This window comes from Trachinotus anak, unplaced genomic scaffold, assembly GCF_046630095.1.
Source record: "Trachinotus anak isolate AG129_WGS33_773 ecotype Australia unplaced genomic scaffold, CSIRO_AGI_Tana_v1 ptg000018l, whole genome shotgun sequence".
Classification (NCBI taxonomy): domain Eukaryota; kingdom Metazoa; phylum Chordata; class Actinopteri; order Carangiformes; family Carangidae; genus Trachinotus; species Trachinotus anak.
Genome location: NW_027273869.1, coordinates 14,909,793 through 14,928,379, shown reverse-complemented (window position 1 = coordinate 14,928,379; position 18,587 = coordinate 14,909,793). Strand labels below are relative to the sequence as shown.

At 39.0% G+C, this 18,587-nt stretch overlaps 2 protein-coding genes across 2 annotated transcripts; one reads left to right on the top strand and one right to left on the bottom strand.

Moving 5' to 3' along the window:
- The first annotated feature begins 136 nt into the window (after positions 1 to 136).
- orc5 (origin recognition complex, subunit 5) lies at positions 137 to 10,200 on the top strand. Its single transcript, XM_071502975.1, has 15 exons — positions 137 to 194; positions 448 to 574; positions 1,252 to 1,344; positions 2,807 to 2,992; positions 3,382 to 3,456; positions 5,289 to 5,400; positions 5,729 to 5,859; positions 5,993 to 6,041; positions 7,125 to 7,215; positions 7,320 to 7,375; positions 7,663 to 7,775; positions 8,302 to 8,349; positions 8,435 to 8,545; positions 9,697 to 9,809; positions 9,921 to 10,200. Exons 2-15 carry the CDS (start codon positions 461 to 463, stop codon positions 9,964 to 9,966), a joined length of 1,338 nt encoding a protein of 445 aa, XP_071359076.1. The 5' UTR covers positions 137 to 194; positions 448 to 460; the 3' UTR covers positions 9,967 to 10,200.
- A 2,057-nt stretch (positions 10,201 to 12,257) lies between these two features.
- guca1aa (guanylate cyclase activator 1Aa) lies at positions 12,258 to 16,325 on the bottom strand. The gene is made up of 4 exons (XM_071502982.1): positions 15,965 to 16,325; positions 14,409 to 14,558; positions 14,234 to 14,327; positions 12,258 to 13,234 (listed from the first exon to the last, which is right to left on the bottom strand). The coding sequence occupies exons 1-4, from the start codon at positions 16,160 to 16,162 to the stop codon at positions 13,107 to 13,109; spliced, it is 570 nt and encodes a 189-aa protein (XP_071359083.1). The 5' UTR covers positions 16,163 to 16,325; the 3' UTR covers positions 12,258 to 13,106.
- Positions 16,326 to 18,587: the final 2,262 nt, after the last annotated feature.

The following is an 18,587-nucleotide window of genomic DNA, read 5'->3' as shown; positions in this document are numbered from 1 at the left end:
AATCCAGCATCGTAGGGGTCAAAATATGATCCAAATCTAACGGGCAGTGCAGAGGCATTTACATTTTTTATCCATAATTTCCTCTTTAGCGTATACTGAGTTTAAAACTGCATTACCCACAATGCTCTGATGCGTTATGATTGGCTGTTAATCGACGGCTGTCATTTGACGTAATCTGAAGGCGCGAAACTGCCGTGAGTTCCCTGGTTTTGTTTCTAACTTTAACTTAGTTCTTCTCCCTGTTTCACGTTTGTTTCAGACTTTATTTTCACGCATGGAGATTTCCACAGGACTCTGGCGTGTTGGCAGTAAATAGATTCCGACAGTTTCCCTGGTTTTGCTCACATTTCGACCGCAGACGCGCTGTAAACGGACACTGAGCTAACGTTGGTTTTATTGTTTTTAGCCTCTTCGCGGTGTAATAATAAACGGTGTTTCCTCTGGTAGCACGAAAAACAGGATGACAGCGCTGTTACAGCAGCCGGGATATGAGGAGGAGAGGCTGCGGAGGGTCTCAGAGCTCCTGCCCTGCAGGGAGGTCCAGGCTGGAGTGCTGTTGTCGCTGATGGGACAGGTATATTCACCTGTAATGTTTTTATATGTGGTGTCATCTACTGTGCTTGTCAGCACGGGAACAGTTAGATAGAGAATAGCATCTACAAGCTTGTAAAGTCTTAAAACATTGATTTCAAATAGTAAAATATTTAAAAAGTTGTATATATTATTTGCTTTAAGGTCTTAAGTGTTTTTATAGACTGCTATAAGTAGTAGGCCTAATGTTACTTATAAAGATGTGCGTGATTTTAACAAAACAATCCATCCATCCATTTCAGTCCACTTTGGATTAGGGTTTTGGTTGACTAAAAAAAGATTTATATTATTTTTTTTCTTTTCATAGACAATTCATTGTTTGTTATAAGATCTCTGGTGTCAGAATAATATGAAGTAATAGACTTAAGTACTTGAGTGCTAGAGATCCCTCTGCATTTGTGTCAAGAGGAACAGTTATAGCCTAATGAAAAACGTTCAGTTGAATCAACTAATCAGTTTGTTAAGGATATTTAGAGACTACCTGACAACTAAAAATGTCTTTACAATTAATTACTGCCAACAAAACTGGATTTACTTTGATGATGAAAACGTGACCGAACACAGTATAAAAAGAAGAGCTTGTTTATTTAGATTGTCATCGATCATGATGCAATATTATGACTGTACTGAGTAAAAAGGTGCTGAATTTTGTTCATACAGCCAGAGCAGTGCAGCTACCCATCAATCTTCATCTATGGTCATCGGGCTTCAGGGAAGAGTCATGTGATGCATGTTTTGCTGAAAGAACTTGAGGTGAGACACAAACATTTGCAGTCAAGGGTTTTTTTAATGGTGCTTTTATGTGTGTATGTACAGGTTGAAAAGGGTCAAATTTTGTTATCAAAATGAGAAATATTTTCATTTAGTCTACTCTTATCTCCCGTCTCACAGTGCAGGCAGACGACAAAAGTGTGTTAAGGGACAAACCATTAATCAGGCTTGTGTCAGTGGCTGCTAAACACAAAAGAGTTTGACTCACTGACTTCTTTAAGCTTATATAAACCTTCAACAGATGCTGGCACTTCTGTCACGCAGAGCTTTCTTTATCAGCCCTCTGACAGTGTGAGTAGTCCTTGAAAATATTGATTTTTATCGAAAGAAAAAAAAATCTTGACAACATGATTCCTTTAACAGGTTTTATTGTGACAGTGGATCTCAGAGAAATCTCATTTTGCTGTGCACAGAAAGGCTTTCTGTGGGCAGGCTTATATTTCCCTTCCTGATTTAAAATTCATGGATAGAATACTAGCTGTCAGATTTAGGAAAAAACTTACTGCAAATCTTTTTGTATGAATTAAATATAAATAGCAAAGCTTTCCAGATCCTCAGTGATGCTTCCCACCCTTTGCGTCCACACTTGGGTTTTTACCCTTGTGGATTTGCTATAGACAAGTAATAACCATCAAAATATGTAGTGCAAATCTTTCTTGACTAACATCACAAACACATAGTACTTCTGTTTTTATTTTTGTTGTTATATTACTTTTTTTAAGCTCATTTTATTTGTTGATACTGTATTTTTTTTAATTTAAAGTTAAGTGGTAAAGACAGTTTTTTAACTAAGTAGGGCTGAAACTAATGATTATTTTCATTATTGATTAATCTGCAGAATCAGTTCATTTTTAAGATGAACTGATTAATTATGTAGTCTATGAAATGTCAAAAATTATGAAAAAAGCCTCTGACATTTTCCAAGACGTCAAAGTGACATCTTCACAGTGCCTGTTTCACTCAACCAGTGGTCCTGAACCAAAAGATATTGAGTTCTCCAATCATAGAAGACAAAGAAAAATGCAAATCAACTCAAAAGTGGGAAAGGTTGGCACATTATTAAGGCAAAAAATGCCTGCAGAATCTCATATTTTATTAGAATAGTAGAATATAATAGCTTTTTTCATTTGAGAAGCTGGAGCCATCAAATGTTTGACATATTTGCTTGAAAATGACTGAAAAAGTTAATCAGTTGCTGAGTAATTTGTTTTATGATCAACTAATCAGTTAATCAACTAGTCGTTGCAGCCCTAAAACTAACTTATATTTTGTGTGTTCATTTAGCATCACATTACTTTTATTACGTGACACCAAACTTACATCAGAGGACAAGAACAAATTTTAAGTATTCATTGTCATGCAAGGAGATTGTAAAGCTCACAGCAAAAGAACAACATGAAGACGTGTGTCAGCTGTTTGTCATTATTCCTCCTCTTCTCTGCAGCTGCCTCACGCCACAGTCAGCTGTGTCGAATGTGTGTCTGTCGCGTTGCTGTTTGAACAAGTGCTGCTGTCCTTCTTTGGCTGCGAGGCCGCCTCACTGCTCCCCCGCAGTCCCTCCCTGTCTGACTTTGTACGCATCTACAGGCAGCAGTGCTCCCAGTCTCCTGCCAAGCAGACACGATACATTGTGAGTGCCATGCACTTTACACTCAACCAGAAAATCACTCCTCACTTGGTGCACCGAAATGCTCTAATCCATGGCTTGTCAAATTATTTATTCTCTGGATGTGTCACTTAAATGTTTGTATGATAATATGATTAGTAGTGATAACGTATGCAAATGGCTGCTAAACAAAGCTCCAGATGCATTAGCCTGGAGAAAATAAGTTTGATTTTCAGCCAACACAGGAGTGGGTTTAATCTGGTGTTTTGGCTTTATCATTACTCACATTTTGAGGTGAGCTTCCTGCAGAAAACACAGTGAAATACCAAGATAAAACAACTTCATTCACAACTTCTGTTTTATTGAGTATGGATGTTACAGAATGAACTCAAACGTACACGTTTATCTTGCAGGTAATGGAAAAAGCAGAGCTTCTGAGAGACACTGATGCCAATCTCCTCCCCGCTCTCCTGCGTCTTCAGGAACTGGTGAGAAAGTGCAGCCAGCTCTTTTTGTTATCTATCAACTGAGCCACTTTACTGTTGTTGCACTGTGCAGATGATGAAGAGGGACTGGATGAGCTTCTTTTGTAATGAATGACCTTGAGCTGAGTGTGTGCAGCTCTTTAATAATAAAGGAAAGAACGATGGCAGCCACTCACAGCATTTTAATTAAACACAACAAGAGTAAAAAGACTGATTATTTGTGTGATTATTTGTATTTTATTCCTGTGAACGCTGACTGTTCTCTGGTGGATTGTGGGTGTTAAGAGGAATCTGTCTTTTTAATGTCATGCTGCTTCAGTGCTGCCACACAGGATTTTGAAGTGATAATTAGGATGCAGATTCACATGTTCGTGATTGATGACAAGACGATGAAGGGTTGTTGTGTCTCTAATGTATATTATTAATATTATTACTCTGGCCTCTGCAGAAAGGTTAACAGAAAGGCTAGAGTATATTTTATCATAGTGGCAGAAAGGAACAAGTAGAGGTCAAAGTATGTGCTCTCTGATCATGTTGATCTGATCTGAATCAAACTTTTCTGGTCTTTACACAGTTAGGAAAAAGACTCTATTGTTGTTTTTTCTCTAATTGGTTCAACCTGCCAAACTTCAGCTCTTATTGGATCAGGATGATCACCATGACACCGTGGTGACATCATTAATGTTGTGGGATGCACTGATCTAACTTTTCTACCCTCTATATACTAATAATAATACCTCATTTGAGGGTACCTGCTGGTATAGAGCACTGATCTGATACCAGTGCTCTCTCTTTCCCAAATTTACATTCAGCATGCCTGGCTGGGCTGAACTCACAGGGATCATTTTTATTTAAGGTAAATGAGGAACTGTTGTTGCTCCAGAAACTGAGTCAGCAGCTTGACACGACTGACTGAATGTAACTGATTTAACAGGAAAAGCACTCAATTTTATAATGACATTGATGAAGAAATTGTATTTAATGTGGATTGGTCACATTATGAATGATATCTGATCTAGAGCTGAAAGGAGTTAATTAAACTATTATGATAATCAATTAATCATTTAAGCCTTTTTTAAGCAACAACACTGAAAACTGAGTTGAGGATTTGCAGCTTTTCTCTGATCTATATCACTGTAAATTAAATATCTTTGGGCTGTTGGATGGACAAAATATTTGAAATTGTCAGTCTGGGAAATCTTGAGCAGCATTTTACTATCTCACGATTTATAAGAGACCAAACGATGCGTTTGTGCATTGCATGTAATTTCCAGTGTTTCTATAAAAGTCAGTTTATATATAATTGTATGTTGTTCTATTGTTGTTTAGTGTGAGCTTTTGACATGTTTCTTTTGTGAACCATATCTGATGAAAGCCTAATTCCCAACTTAAACTTTGTCGTCCTCAAAGGGACAAAGGTATCTAACAATCACAAGTCCCCAGAACACAATGTGATGCTGTCAAATTGCTTCTCCTGTACAACAAACTGTCCACAACAATATTCTGTTTAAAATAATAAAAGCAGCCAATCCTCCCTCCAATCCATGTGAAAAGCTGAAATCAGGGAATATTTGCCCCTTTTGCTTCCCATGAATGACTAACCTGCTTTCAGAATTATCGCAGGTTCATTTTCTGTCAATCGATTTATCAGTTGAGCACTAAATAAAACACACGAAACGGTGATTCAAATATTTACAACACATAAATTCGAGGAGTTAAAAATGCCTGTAACCATGGAGAAACTTGCTGAACTGTACACAGTAGGAGTGAGAACACTTGCTGTACAAAACCACTATCATATGGCACGTGTGTGACTGCATACATCTGTTCCTCAGGTTGAAGACAACATCACCGTCATCCTACTGAGTGAAATCGCCTGGGACAAGTTCAGACCAAACACGGGCTGTTTCGAGCCGCTTCTGCTCCATTTCCCCGACTACAGTAAAGGTATTCTCGTCCTCACGAGCGCTACATCAGCCAGCATCATGAATAACTCTCACCACACTGCATAGTCATGACGCACACTTGGCAGATGCAGCGCGATGAGATGTGAGATTTTGTACCTGTGATTTTGTTCTAACACTTAAGGCAGCGACTGTGGAGGAGTATTGCATTATAAACCACCACTGTATAAATTCAGCACTTGGAGGGAGTGAATCATTGTACTTGATATGTGAGAATTTGTGGCTGGTTTTGGAGAGATGTAACTTTTTTTTTTTATATCTCTGTGTGATAACACGGTTTCTAAACACACGTGTGTGTCCATTATTCACAGGTGAGCTGCAGCAGATCTTGTCCCAGGACAAACATCCCTCATATTCAGCTGAGTTCTACTCGTCATACATCAACATCCTGCTGGGAGTCTTTTACTCGGTCTGTCGGGACCTCAGAGAGCTACGGCACCTGGTCAGACACACACACACAAACACAAACACACTAACACACACACCTTTATAAGTCAGTGAAGATTTTTCAGGGTTTTGATTTTCTTTCAGTCTTGCATCATTGATTTCTCCTTTTTTTTTTTCTTTTCATCTAGGCTGCCCTCAACTTTTCAAAGTTCTGTGAACCTTTGGCAGAAGGAAAAGGTAATACATAAAGAGGAGCATTCATTCATCTGACAGCTGATCAATATTTAAATATAAAAATATCTTATTTAAACCTCTTTTTTCCTTTCATTTGAAGAGGGATCTGTTTATCATGTTCAGACACTTCAACCATTTGAACTTTTCTGTATTTATTTCTTTATAGCTGCATTAATTTTTGGTCGGGGGCAGAGCAGGCTGTTAACACATTGACAGATTATGACCCTATTATGTCGATGTCGGTATGATGAACCTGGTTACACATCCGCTAGACGCTGAGCAACATTATCATTCGGTTGTAGATATGTTTGCGTCCACTTGCGAACCGAAGCCAGGCTTTATGGTCGATGTAGACATCTGCTGCAGGGGTTCTGATTTACGGTTGGTCACCACCACAGCACGAGATGGATGCAAATGAAAATGAATTGAAAAAAACCTCCTAAAGGCAGATGTCATGGCAGAGCTGTTACTGTACAGGTGTACCTAATAAAATGGCTCACAACCCAACACAACTGAGACGTCTCTCTCCTTTTAGTTGTAAAGTTCTTCTACTTCTCATGATAAAATTTCTTAGTGATTTAACAGTGATTGTAATTGGGCCTGGAAAATCCCTGAATTTAACGGTTAAGATAAATGAAGTGTAAGTCCAGAAACCACTGCTTTTGGTGTGAGAAAAATATCTGGCTCTTTAGCTGTTAGACATCCAACTGTCTTCACCATCTAGTTGCTAAATTTATCAGTGAGCCATTTGGTGCTGTGCAGGTGGTGTTCAGTCACTTTATCGAAGCCTTTTTTCTGTGCTGAAAATAGCTGGCTGAACTGAGGGTTGTGACACCAGAGTTTGCAAAGCACCATGGGAATCACAGGAACCGTGGAGTCGATTGATAATTCTCTGTGGGTTCATCACTTTTGCACTTCACACAGTTATTTGATCTGTTGCTGATATAAAAATATCAATATTGTTGTTTTTCCTGTGCCTTTATGATCCCTTACATCCCTTCTATTGATAATGTAAGTGAACCTTGACTCCTCATATGTTGTTACTGTGGCTTTTTCAATAATGTTGCTTGATTTCATGTGTTTTAGTGAAAGAGACTGACACACACAAGCTGTGGAGGAACATAGAGCCTCATTTGAAAAAAGCCATGCAGACGGTTTATCTCCGAGAAGTGTCCAGGTTCGTCAGATCAAACAGTCAATCTTGATCTAATGACTCAGTCTTGTAATGTGGCTTTGATGCCCTCCTCCAGGGAGTCATCATTGTGTGTTTTCTCTCTTCAGTCTTCAGTGGGAGCAGATGCAGCAAATGGAGGAGAAGGAAACGGGAGCTTTGAGAGGTACCAACACACACTGAGCACTGTTGTATGTGATGATGTAACGCGATTGCAGAGCAGATGTTAAACTGTAAAACATTTGATAGGGTGCAGAGACATTGTGGATTCATGCTGAAATTGTGATATTTTTCCTGTGCAGTTGAAACCTTGTAATAGCCTATTAGTCCATCGCACCAAAAATAATACATTAGCGTCGTACTGTGTGAATCCACGCATGCATTTTTTATTTTTAGATTTTCAAATACACAACACATCTGACTGACTACTCACTTATTTCCCTCCTTCCAAAGGTTTATCTGCTCACACTCATGTTGAACTGCCTTATTACTCCAAGTTCCTGCTGATTGCCGCTTACCTGGCATCCTACAACCCTGCACGCACAGACAAACGCTTTTTCCTCAAGGTAGGAATATGTTTTTGGTTTGGGGGGTTATTTCCCTACATTAGACAGAGGACAGTGTAGAGGTGACAGGACAGCAGGGGGGAGAGAGATGGGGGGGGGTGACATGCAACTAAAATATACTTGATCCTGTTTTACAAAAGTGACTTCCAAGCACAGCTTACACACAAGTTACGACAGTGTTACTCGCAAATTTCCAATAAATGGATTGGAAACATGCATTTGATGTGATTAAGGAAATATTTCAGAATTTACAGGAGAGCAAGTTATCTCATGTTGCATTTCATGGACCCTAAGTCCAACAGATGCCTCAGTAATTTTGTCTTGAAAGATTTTACACCAGAGATTCTCCTGTTGAAATCTCTGGATTTTCCAAATCGAGCTCCTGAGGACAGACGATGTCACGTTGTACTGATTAAAAACCTTTTTCGACAAATCCTCAATTTGTGATTTTGGGCTATATGAATGAAAATTGACTTGATTTAGTTGAATGAATGTGTTTGATTGTCGTTCTGTTTCCTCCCAACAGCACCATGGAAAAATAAGAAAAACAAACTTCTTGAAGAAGAATGAAAAGGTGATGATCTTAACACAATACTGCCTTTGTTCTTCGTTTCACATCACAAGTCTCACATACAATTAACATAATCAATCTCTTCCAGACTAGTAACCATCTTCTGGGGCCCAAGCCTTTCCCTCTGGACCGCCTGCTCGCCATTTTCTACAGCGTGGTGGACAGCAGAGTCGCCCCCACTGCCAGTATATTCTCTCAGGTAACAAGCTGCTCACATTTAGTCACTTCAAATCTAAACCTTTGCATGATTTGTACCATGTTTCACTGAACATTCAGCACAGATGTAGTTAAGATTAACCCAGGACAAGACATCAGGACATATCTGTTGATGGCGGGGATGAACTGTAACAGTGGTGGGCAAATATCAGCCTGTGAGCCAAAGTCAGCTCCACAGCAGAGCAGTTTGACCCCCGACGAGTTTTCACTTAAGTTTACATTAAAACTTTAACAGGGTTTTTCATAAATCTGATCTACACAACAACATTACTACAAGATCATTAAATCATAATAAATACAAGCTTGTAACATCTAATACTCACAGCGCTGATGTACTTACCAGATGAATAACACAGATAAATAATAAATTCTGCTTTATCTAAATAACACATGTACATACGCAGTTTAATTCCTCAGCTTTAGCCTGTCTGTGCCTCACAGATGTGGCAGTGTAAGAGAAATGGTGTAATAATGACAATTTTATATATTAATTCCACCATGTCTTTACAACTATGAACAGTGTTGAAAAAAAACTATAATGTCTTTATAAAATATAGGACAAATTAACTTATACTTATGTGTCCCCTGAACAGTAAAATGATCCACCACTGCAGCCATTGTACTGAGTTAAACTGAGGTCTGTAGTGGTGGAATTTCACCCTTCATTTAGTCCTGTAGAGGTTCTACTCTTTCTTTATGATTGTGACTCCCAGGAAGCCTCGTGGTTCTGTATGTGAATATAGAAAATCATTTAATTTCATGCTTTTCCTCCCATTTCCCAGATAAGCAAATGAAAGAGAATATGTACTATATAATCAGAGGATTTTAGATGATTATTTTTTCCCATTTCTAGGGGCAAATGTAGAACTACTTTATGTCCAATCAAGCCTAATGACCACAGTGTCTCAGATGAGAGACTTTTCTGCACATACAGTCATGAGCTTTGGGATCTGTGGCCAAATGCCGATCTATTTATGGCCCTGAGCGTGAAATGGTTTTAAGAAATTAGGCTCAACTCATATCTGTGCAACTTGCTGTCACCATTTAGTGCCTCTGCATCAAAGTGTGAGAAAGCTGCGTTTAAAAAAAGTCGAACAGAGTCATTTTGGTTTTTTTTCTCTCTTCCCCATTTAGATCTCCTCTCTGGTGACCCTACAGCTGTTGACTCAGGTCAGTCATGACGACCAGCTCGATGCCCCAAAGTACAAATGTGCTGTTTCCATGGACTTCATCTGCGCCATATCCAGGTGTGTGTTCATCTTAGTTATTACACACGATTGGGACTGACTGAGTTCTTCAGGGGAACTGAATTTTAATTTTTTTTACTGACAATATGCTTGGTGTGATTCTTCTCCCAGGACGGTGAACTTTGATATTGTCAAGTATCTTTACGACTTCCTGTGAGCCTGCAGATAAATGACAGAGAGACTACACACTGTGACAGGAAGACAAAGGGGGGTTTCTCCCTACAAGAACACACTTAAGGACAAGCTAAATATGGGGGGAGATTAATCCAATTATGTCACTGCCCCCTTGTGGTTGATAAATGAGCCTTTTCCTGTGTCTCAAGAGTTTCTGTGCCTCAAACCATGTTAAATATCTGTATTGTACAAAATAAATGCCATATTAGCAAGTTGACTTTATCTTGGTTTAGTTTTGTTAAAAGACTTAATGTTTGCTATTTATATATAGGAAATATTCAAAAAGAGTCTTAATATAGTTCAGACTTTTTTCCTTTTATATGCTACAAAAACATTCAGCCTATACTTTGATACAGCTGCAGTGGGATTAATGCAAATATTCACAGTTCCTCATGCTTCACACGGTGCATGTGAGATCACGGTGCACCTGTATTATTTTTGCCTGACGTAGTGTGACCCGGGCACCAAGCAGGTAAACCATTGTCCTTGCTCATACAGTGTATCCGGAAAGTATTGACAGCGCTTCACTTTTTCCACATTTTGTTATGTTACAGCCTTGTTCCAAAATGGATTAAATTCATTTTTACCTCAACATTCTACACACAGTACCCCATAATGACAAGGTGAAAAAAGTTAGCTTATAATTTTTGCAAATATATTAAAAATAAAAAACAAAAAATCACATGTACATAAGTATTCACAGCCTTTGGTCAATACTTTGTTGAAGCACCTTTGGCATCAATTACAGCCTCAAGTCTTTTTGAGTATGATGCTACAAGCTTGGAACACCTATTTTTGGGCAGGTTCTCCCATTCTTCTTTGCAGAACCTCTCAAGCTCCATCAGGTTGGATGGGGAGCGTCGGTGCACAGCCGTTTTCAGATCTCTCCAGAGATGTTCAGTCTGGGCTCTGGCTGGGCCACTCAAGGACATTCACAGAGTTGTCCCAAAGCCACTCCTTTGTTATCTTGCCTAAGTGCTCAGGGTCGTTCTCCTGTTGGAAGATGAACCTTCGCAGCAATGTACAGAGACATCCTTGATGATAAGCTGCTCCAGAGCGCTCTGGACCTCGGACTGGGGCGAAGGTTCATCTTCCAACAGGACAACGACCCTGAGCAAACAGCCAAGATAACAAAGGAGTGGCTTCAGGACAACTCTGTGAATGTCCTTGAGTGTCCTTGCAAAAATTTTAAGCAAACTTTTTTCACCTTGTCATTATAGGGTATTGTGTGTAGAATGTTGAGGTAAAAAATGAATTTAATCCATTTTGGAATAAGGCTGTAACATAACAAAATGTGGAAAAGTGAAGCGCTGTGAATACTTTCCGGATGCACTGTAGGCAGGATTTTGTTTCCGTGATGTGTTTAAACCCTGTTGTATCAGGACACTGACGTCAAAGGATACTGTTTCTATAATGGAGAAAATTCACTCATCCTCTTTTAACCTTTGAACAGTAAACTAGACCAGTGGTTCTCAACCTTTTGAGCTTGTCATTGTTTAAAACAAACCATTGTCAATCCTGACACCCTGTGAGCAGTTAAGTTCTCTTCCATTTATTTATTTTTTAAAAGGCCTGAAATACCTAAAATGATCCATTAATTCATAAGGAGGAATCAAATGTTTGAAAAAATAAATATTTTTGTGACAGACAAGTTTTTTTTTTTTCACAGTGTAACTGGGCTGTGTTTCTGAGATGATAATATTCAACCTTTATTTTAATTTGCATTTTAATTTGGTTTGCTGTCAATCGGTCAAGGCCGGCATAATTTGAGCTTCTGCACAGGGTGCATGTGAAAATGCAGAATGGCCTTCTGGGTGATGGTTTTTATAGTATTTATAGGAATCTGTCTCTTTGTCAGTGGTCGGGACAACTAAGAGGGTCACAAGATAAATATTAGAGGTTGCCAAAATTATTAAGAAGCAAGAAAAGAAGGATACATTGCTTTCCTGCTCCATAAATGTATATTTATTTTGCATAATATTTATCTTTGCTTAGCAGACAGCATAACGATGCCTCTAAAAATGATTCAAATTAAATAACCTGAGAAGTTGAAAATCAGCGTGATAAGGTAAAAATTACATTCAACTTTGAAGTTTGTCAGATAAGTTCCTGCTGCTGCTGTTGTTGTTCCTCAGATTTAAACTGTATGTCTTAACATTTCCTGAGGGATTGTGGGAGGCATAAAGCTGAACTACAGCTGACTGAATGTTGTGTAGAAGCCGCAACACCTGCAATACTGATCTGATACATTTAACAGAAACGTTACACTGCTGATTTTAAGTTAATTTTTTATTGTACAAATAAGCAAAAGCTGAAAAAAAACCCACATTCTGCAGTCTTCCAACAGAAGGCACCAGTCGAGCGAAGCCAACAAACATAACAAAGGTAAATCTATATCTGTATTTATGCTGAAGAGGAAGCAAATCATTCAGCCAGAGAAACACCCACACACAGTTGTTCCAAAACCACAAGCCAGTAGTTTGCCTTTTGCTTCGTCTTAAATTATTTCAAACATTAAAAAAGGTTAAAACATAAAAAAAGGTAAACATTTGAGGATTTTATTTGCACACCACTAAATCTCTCCACCTGTTCCTGTATCACAGCCTGGGACTTAATCGAATTAGCGCGGAGAGTCTCAGCTTCCTCCTGTAAACCCCACAGGCAAGAATGGGTAAATAGAGATTTGAGTAATTTTATGCAGAGGGACTCAGACCCAGAAAAAAAAAACAAAACAAGATTTGGAAAGCATAGCTGAGTGCAAATAATTGCCACTCTACTCAAATATCTCCCTCTTTTATCCCATGGGGGTATCCGAGGGTAAGTGAGGTACCCCCCTCCCCTGCCAGTGTGGCTTTGGGAGAGCTCAGCATCATGGAACAAGGACATTGACTGGTCTGCAAAGGTTGACTGAGTCATCCAGGTTCATTTAAAGTGCATGTGTGTCACTCTTTTAGTAGTTTTAAAGTAAGAAATATCAGTGTTGATAATACCCTGGCATCATGATAAACTGGATTTGATCTTAGCCTATAAATGACTTTTTTTTTTTTTTTTTACCAGAGGCGACGTACTGAAACTCTCTGGTTAAATCCCAAATGAGTATGAGGTAGTCGGACTGGACAGATCCTAAACGCTGTGCCTCCTGTTGTGGATCATGGCCACGATGTGGGTGAGGTCCAGACTTTTCATCATCACCTCCATGAAATCGGTGTCACTGCGAGCACCGGCCACAAACTCCTCCAAGGAAAGCTCGCCTGTTGGAGGAGACAGGGATTGTACTTAGAGAAATAAGAGGGCTCCTGTATAACACCATAGTAGTTTAAAAACAGTGAAAAGAAAAATACATTTTCCAAGTTCTGTGTTAATCACTCATTTATCTCATTACTTGCTAAATATGAGACAAAACCTCTTTTCTCTTCCTGTAGATGTAACATAAATCTTATTAGTGGAGAGTGGTGAACGAATAAGCAAGGGAGTGATTTCAGGAGACCCCCTCCTTAAAAAAAATGACCCTGGAGCCAGAAGTGCCGGTGCCCTCTAGTGGCTAAAGAGGAAGTCAGGTGATGCTGTTGCAGAGCCACAGAGCAGATGAGGTCAAGGTGGATGGACGGGTTGACTTTCAGACCAACTGTCAGCGCTGTTTCTTTTAACCACAACGATCGCTCTGTAACCTTAACCACGTGTTTATTATTGTAACCATGCCGATAAAGGTCCTCAGTAAAAGACTTTAATCTCAAGCCATAATCTTCCCTAAACCTGACTAAACCTTTATTATGGCATTGTCATAATAAAACATCATAAAAGGGTTAGTTATTTATTTCTTAAAAGTGTTTTATGACAGGTTATCTGTGGCTTATCTCCTGCCATTGTAGGGTGTTAATTCAGGAAACGATCCTAAAGATAAAATCAGATCATAGGGACAAATGAACTATATGGTTTATGCTGGAGGAATTGTTACAAGTTAGATAGTGACATTTATCAGACTTCATGCAGCTCCCTCTGCAGCCACACAAGACTTTAAACAACCTTCTCTCACTGCCCAAAACCTGTAAACAAACTTTGATGTGTAAAATCGGTGGAGTTCTTTTGTAAAGGTTTATGGATTTTTTTTTGTTGTTGTTGTGTTAAACAGCCATCTACAGTGTTTCCTGACTCAAAGACGGCACTGGAGCAGATAAACGTCTAAACACTGTCCACCCACGATCGATTGCTTTCTAAATCTCTGTCTCCACACAGTGCCAGGACGCACTCACCATCTCCATTTATATCAATCCTGTCAAACACGCTGTTGGTGAAATCCTCAGCGGTTGTCTCCTGATTTTCATTCCCATTGATTGCACGGATGGCCTGGAGGAGAGAGAATAAAATGAGCCTGCCACGTCGAACCAGGACGTGAATGCGGTGCGGAAGATGCATGATATACTGTACCTTTATGATGTTGAGGAGCTCGTGTCTGTCAATGCAGCCGTTGCCATCCACGTCATAAAGTTTGAAATACCAGCGCAGCTTGTGCTCCATCTTTCCTCGCATCACCAGGCTCAGAGCCGCCACATACTCCATGAAGTCTATGTAGCCGTCCTGCAGAAACAAGCAGGCAGATGAGATATGTACGCTCTTGTTCCTTGTCAAAACAGTATCAGACATCAAAAAAAAAATACTTCATGACCATCTGCTTCTTATTAAACCAGAGTGATTCAAAGCGATAAATCAGTCAACCACAGCTCCATCCCTCAGCTGAAAGAGACACACACCCCCCCCCCCCCATTTCCAATCCAAAAGCTATCTGTGTGAAATGAAGCATGCCAGGGCAGAGGATTATCTGCAGGGACCGTCTGTGTCTGAGCACAGGCAACAATCTTCGCATCAAAGCATTGTCTCACAGATAATCTCGCAGTTTAAATCATGCATAAAGATTACCACGGCCTTTTGCGAGCTGAGGGGGAGACTAAATATAGACGTTCTCAGACAGACATCCTGCCCTGACCCTGTCACACACAACTGAAGACGCTCTTGATTAAACTGTGGGGCCAAAGGGCCGAGATGGGAGGCAAGCCCGTCCTGGGAGGTCGCTTCATTGCACTGAGTGCTTGTGCATATTTCAGTGAACGCGTGTCCCTGAATGATACAGATGTTTTTCAGTTTAAGAGTCATGTTTTCTGCTCTTGTCTCAACTTTCAACCTAGCCTTAAACACTTTGAAACTCATGCAGCAGGCCATCTTTTTCTGGTGTTTTTATCTATTTCAGTGCTGAATTAACTCATCAATGAATCAATTACTTGTTGACAGAAAATAGATTTAATAGATCATGAAAATCATCATTTGCAGCCTATGTCTGTTATCTTTCCAAACTTTTACTATTATGTTTTAGTCACAGTTTAGATAAAATTGTAAACATTTAGTCAGTTGATCGGCAGAGAATTAATCTTAGACCAAGGTAATAATCAATTAGACATTTGAATCAATTTATTAAGTAAAAATGTCAAATATCTTTGCCTTTTAAGCACTACAGACATTTTCCACTATTTTATAGACTCTTATACATACTTATACATGAATAAATAACATTTTAAACTATAACAGAAACTATATAAACTTATATAAACTAATATGTATTCCACTAATATACTGGTTTCTAAGGTAAAAACATTTCTTTCTGGCAGTTAAAGTAACGTCATTACTAGGTAAAGAACAAAAGTACTAAATATGAGTAAATGAGAGAAGGAGATGTAAACAATGTAAGTGCAATAACTTTAAAGAAAAAAAAGCTAGGTATCAAAATTTAAACATGACCTATCATAAATCCCGAACTATGGAACAGCTTAAGAAGGAAATATGTATTCTTGTATTGACCTAATGTAAAAGTGTCGTCTCTTTAAAAGTCAAGAAAAAGAGAGAGCTGCAAAAAATACCTTTAAAAAATGTCACTCTCTACAGTCTAAGCCCTCTTGAATCAAATCTTGTAGTTAAAAAATGCATCATCTTACCTTGTTCATGTCAAACGTGCGGAACATCTGCTCTATGTAGGCGTTGGCTTCGGGGTCCAAACCTCGCAGCCCGAAGAACTGCTTGAACTCGTGCAGGGTGAGCTGACCTGAGGGGCACTCGGTCATGAACTTCTTGTACCAGAGGTGCATCTCCACCGCCTGCAGGTCATCCACAGTGCTTCCTGTTGAGTTACCCATGTCTCTGACACCTGAGTGTGTGTGTGTGTGTGTGCAGACAAGGTGTCTGGAGCCTTTTGCAGCTGGTGCACAAACCTCTCAGCCCAATTGGTCTACTGTGAAGCGGAGGTCGTCCCTCTTCACAGTCACACAACGATGGGACTTAGAGTGAGAGTGGCAGCAGGTGGGGGCCTTTTGTAGCCGTCTGTGTTTGGGGTGGAGGTGATCCACGCCCCTCTGTGTCTAATAATGTCTAATCACTGACTGTAATCCCAGTAAACATGTAGATGATCGGTTTAATCCACCCCATTGAAAGGGCAGGTTGACTCTTCCACCTCTGTCCACGTTTACTCGGAGATGTGCTGACAAACACACTACAGCTTTCATCCCTCACATGGAGGACGTCCAACACAGTCATGCATCTTAACTGATGGGATACACTTTGCTCAGCATTTGCACTGAAGTGTGGGTGTTGCACCTTTAATACCCTTTGTGAAGACTAAGCACAATACAAAACAACAACAACCCTGACTCAACAACTCCCTCCACTACACACTTTAAAGACAGGTTCACAGTATTTCAAGACGGCCTTATAACAATCTTCACGTGTCCATATGTACATTAGAACAGATTCTGCTCGATCTAATCTTTTCTCCTGCTCATACGGGCCGTTAAAACCACCTTTGTACAGAAAAAAACAAAACTAATTTGACCACCTTGAGCCATAAACACCTCTGAATAACTAAACTTTTGATGCATTTTTGCACAGACTCTAGATTTTGTCCCCCTTCACTTCTATTTAATGCATGTGGAACTCTTAATGATCAATAATATGGACAGATGGAACAATTACTGTGATCAATAACTGTTTCAACGTACATATGGACACCTGACAGACCACTTGCCACATAACTTAATGTAACACAGCTGTATTTCAACTTTTACTGAGGACAAAATAAAGTCTTAATATTACACAATTAGTTTTTCTTTCCTGTCTTTGTCTTGCCTGCTTGTCACCTTATATTTCACTGTTACTAACTTTAAGTTATTTTTTAAAGCAGAAAAAAAAGCCAAAGGTTCAGTTTCCAGGTTTTTAAATGTGATTTTTTGCTAGTGTTCCTCTTTTGTGGTAGTTCACGTATTTCCTTTGGGGTTTGGATTGTTGATTGGACAAAACAATCTAAAGTGTCGCCTTGGACTCTGGGAAATTGTGATGGATAGTTTTCGGTGCTTGACAATGACATTTTTTAAACCAAAGATTCAAGGACAGAATTAGGAAAAGAGATGACAAACAGTTTGGTACAGAAGTTTATTTGGATACTACTTTCTGAAGCCAAGAAGGCTTGACCCATGGCTGAATAGTACAGTAACTGAGCCAGGATTACAGTTTGAATAAGTAAAATTAATATCAAAACACTGCAGAAAGCCATTTGATCTCTTCGTTCTTATTCCTTTGTTACAACAATCAATAGTATATAAGTAATATACTTCAAAGCGTAAGTGTATTTGTTGTATTCAGCAGCTATGAATGCGGTTAATAATGTCAATAGAGCGTCGTTACAACTTGTTAATGTGTTATTAGTCATAAAAAAACAGAATACATATACATGTCAGTTCTTAAACATCATTCTAAATGCATGAACAATTAAAATATATCCATAATACAAAAGTAAAAATAAAAACTTCATTAATAAATGCAGCTGTGGCCACTTTAAAGAGAAATTTCACTTTTCATTTAGTGTTTTCTCACATTGACAGTCCAGGATTGATTAACGTCAGATACTAGTTGCCTCTGAAATACATTCAGCTGGAGTGGTCATGTCTCCTTCTGGCTGTAAAACTTCAGCTTAACACAGGAAAACCACAGAAAGCCACAGGTAAGTGATCTAGCTGGTGTGATGGCTCATCATTCATTCATGTCTGAGTAGAAGAGGAACTGGCCAGTGTTTGTAAAAAAAAAAAAAAATATTACAGTAAAATTAAATATTGTGTATGCTTGACAGATACAGATGTAAAAAAAAAATATATTTGGCTGTTGACTCTATGACGTGTTCTTCATCTAATGTTCACCAGAAATTCTACCCTGCCCCTGCTTTAGTGCAATAATGTAAGTATACAGTATGCTTCCATCATATTTTACTCTAGTTTGCATTACCCTGTGATGCATTTGCATAACTGTCATATCAACAGGTATGAGGGATGAATGGCAGCAACAGGCTTTATCTACCACATAGCCTGACACGTAGTTTCCAACATTTTGGAAGAGCTTTTCCTGATGATAACAGAACTTAAAATGTACAAATAACAACATGTACAAATATATCACTAGTAAGACTATGATGTAACAAATAGCTATGTTATAAGAGCTTAAAAAAGTAAAGAGCTATAATATTTCAGACTACAGTAAGGCCTCATTTTCGTTCTTCATCAAGCATCGTTAATGCTT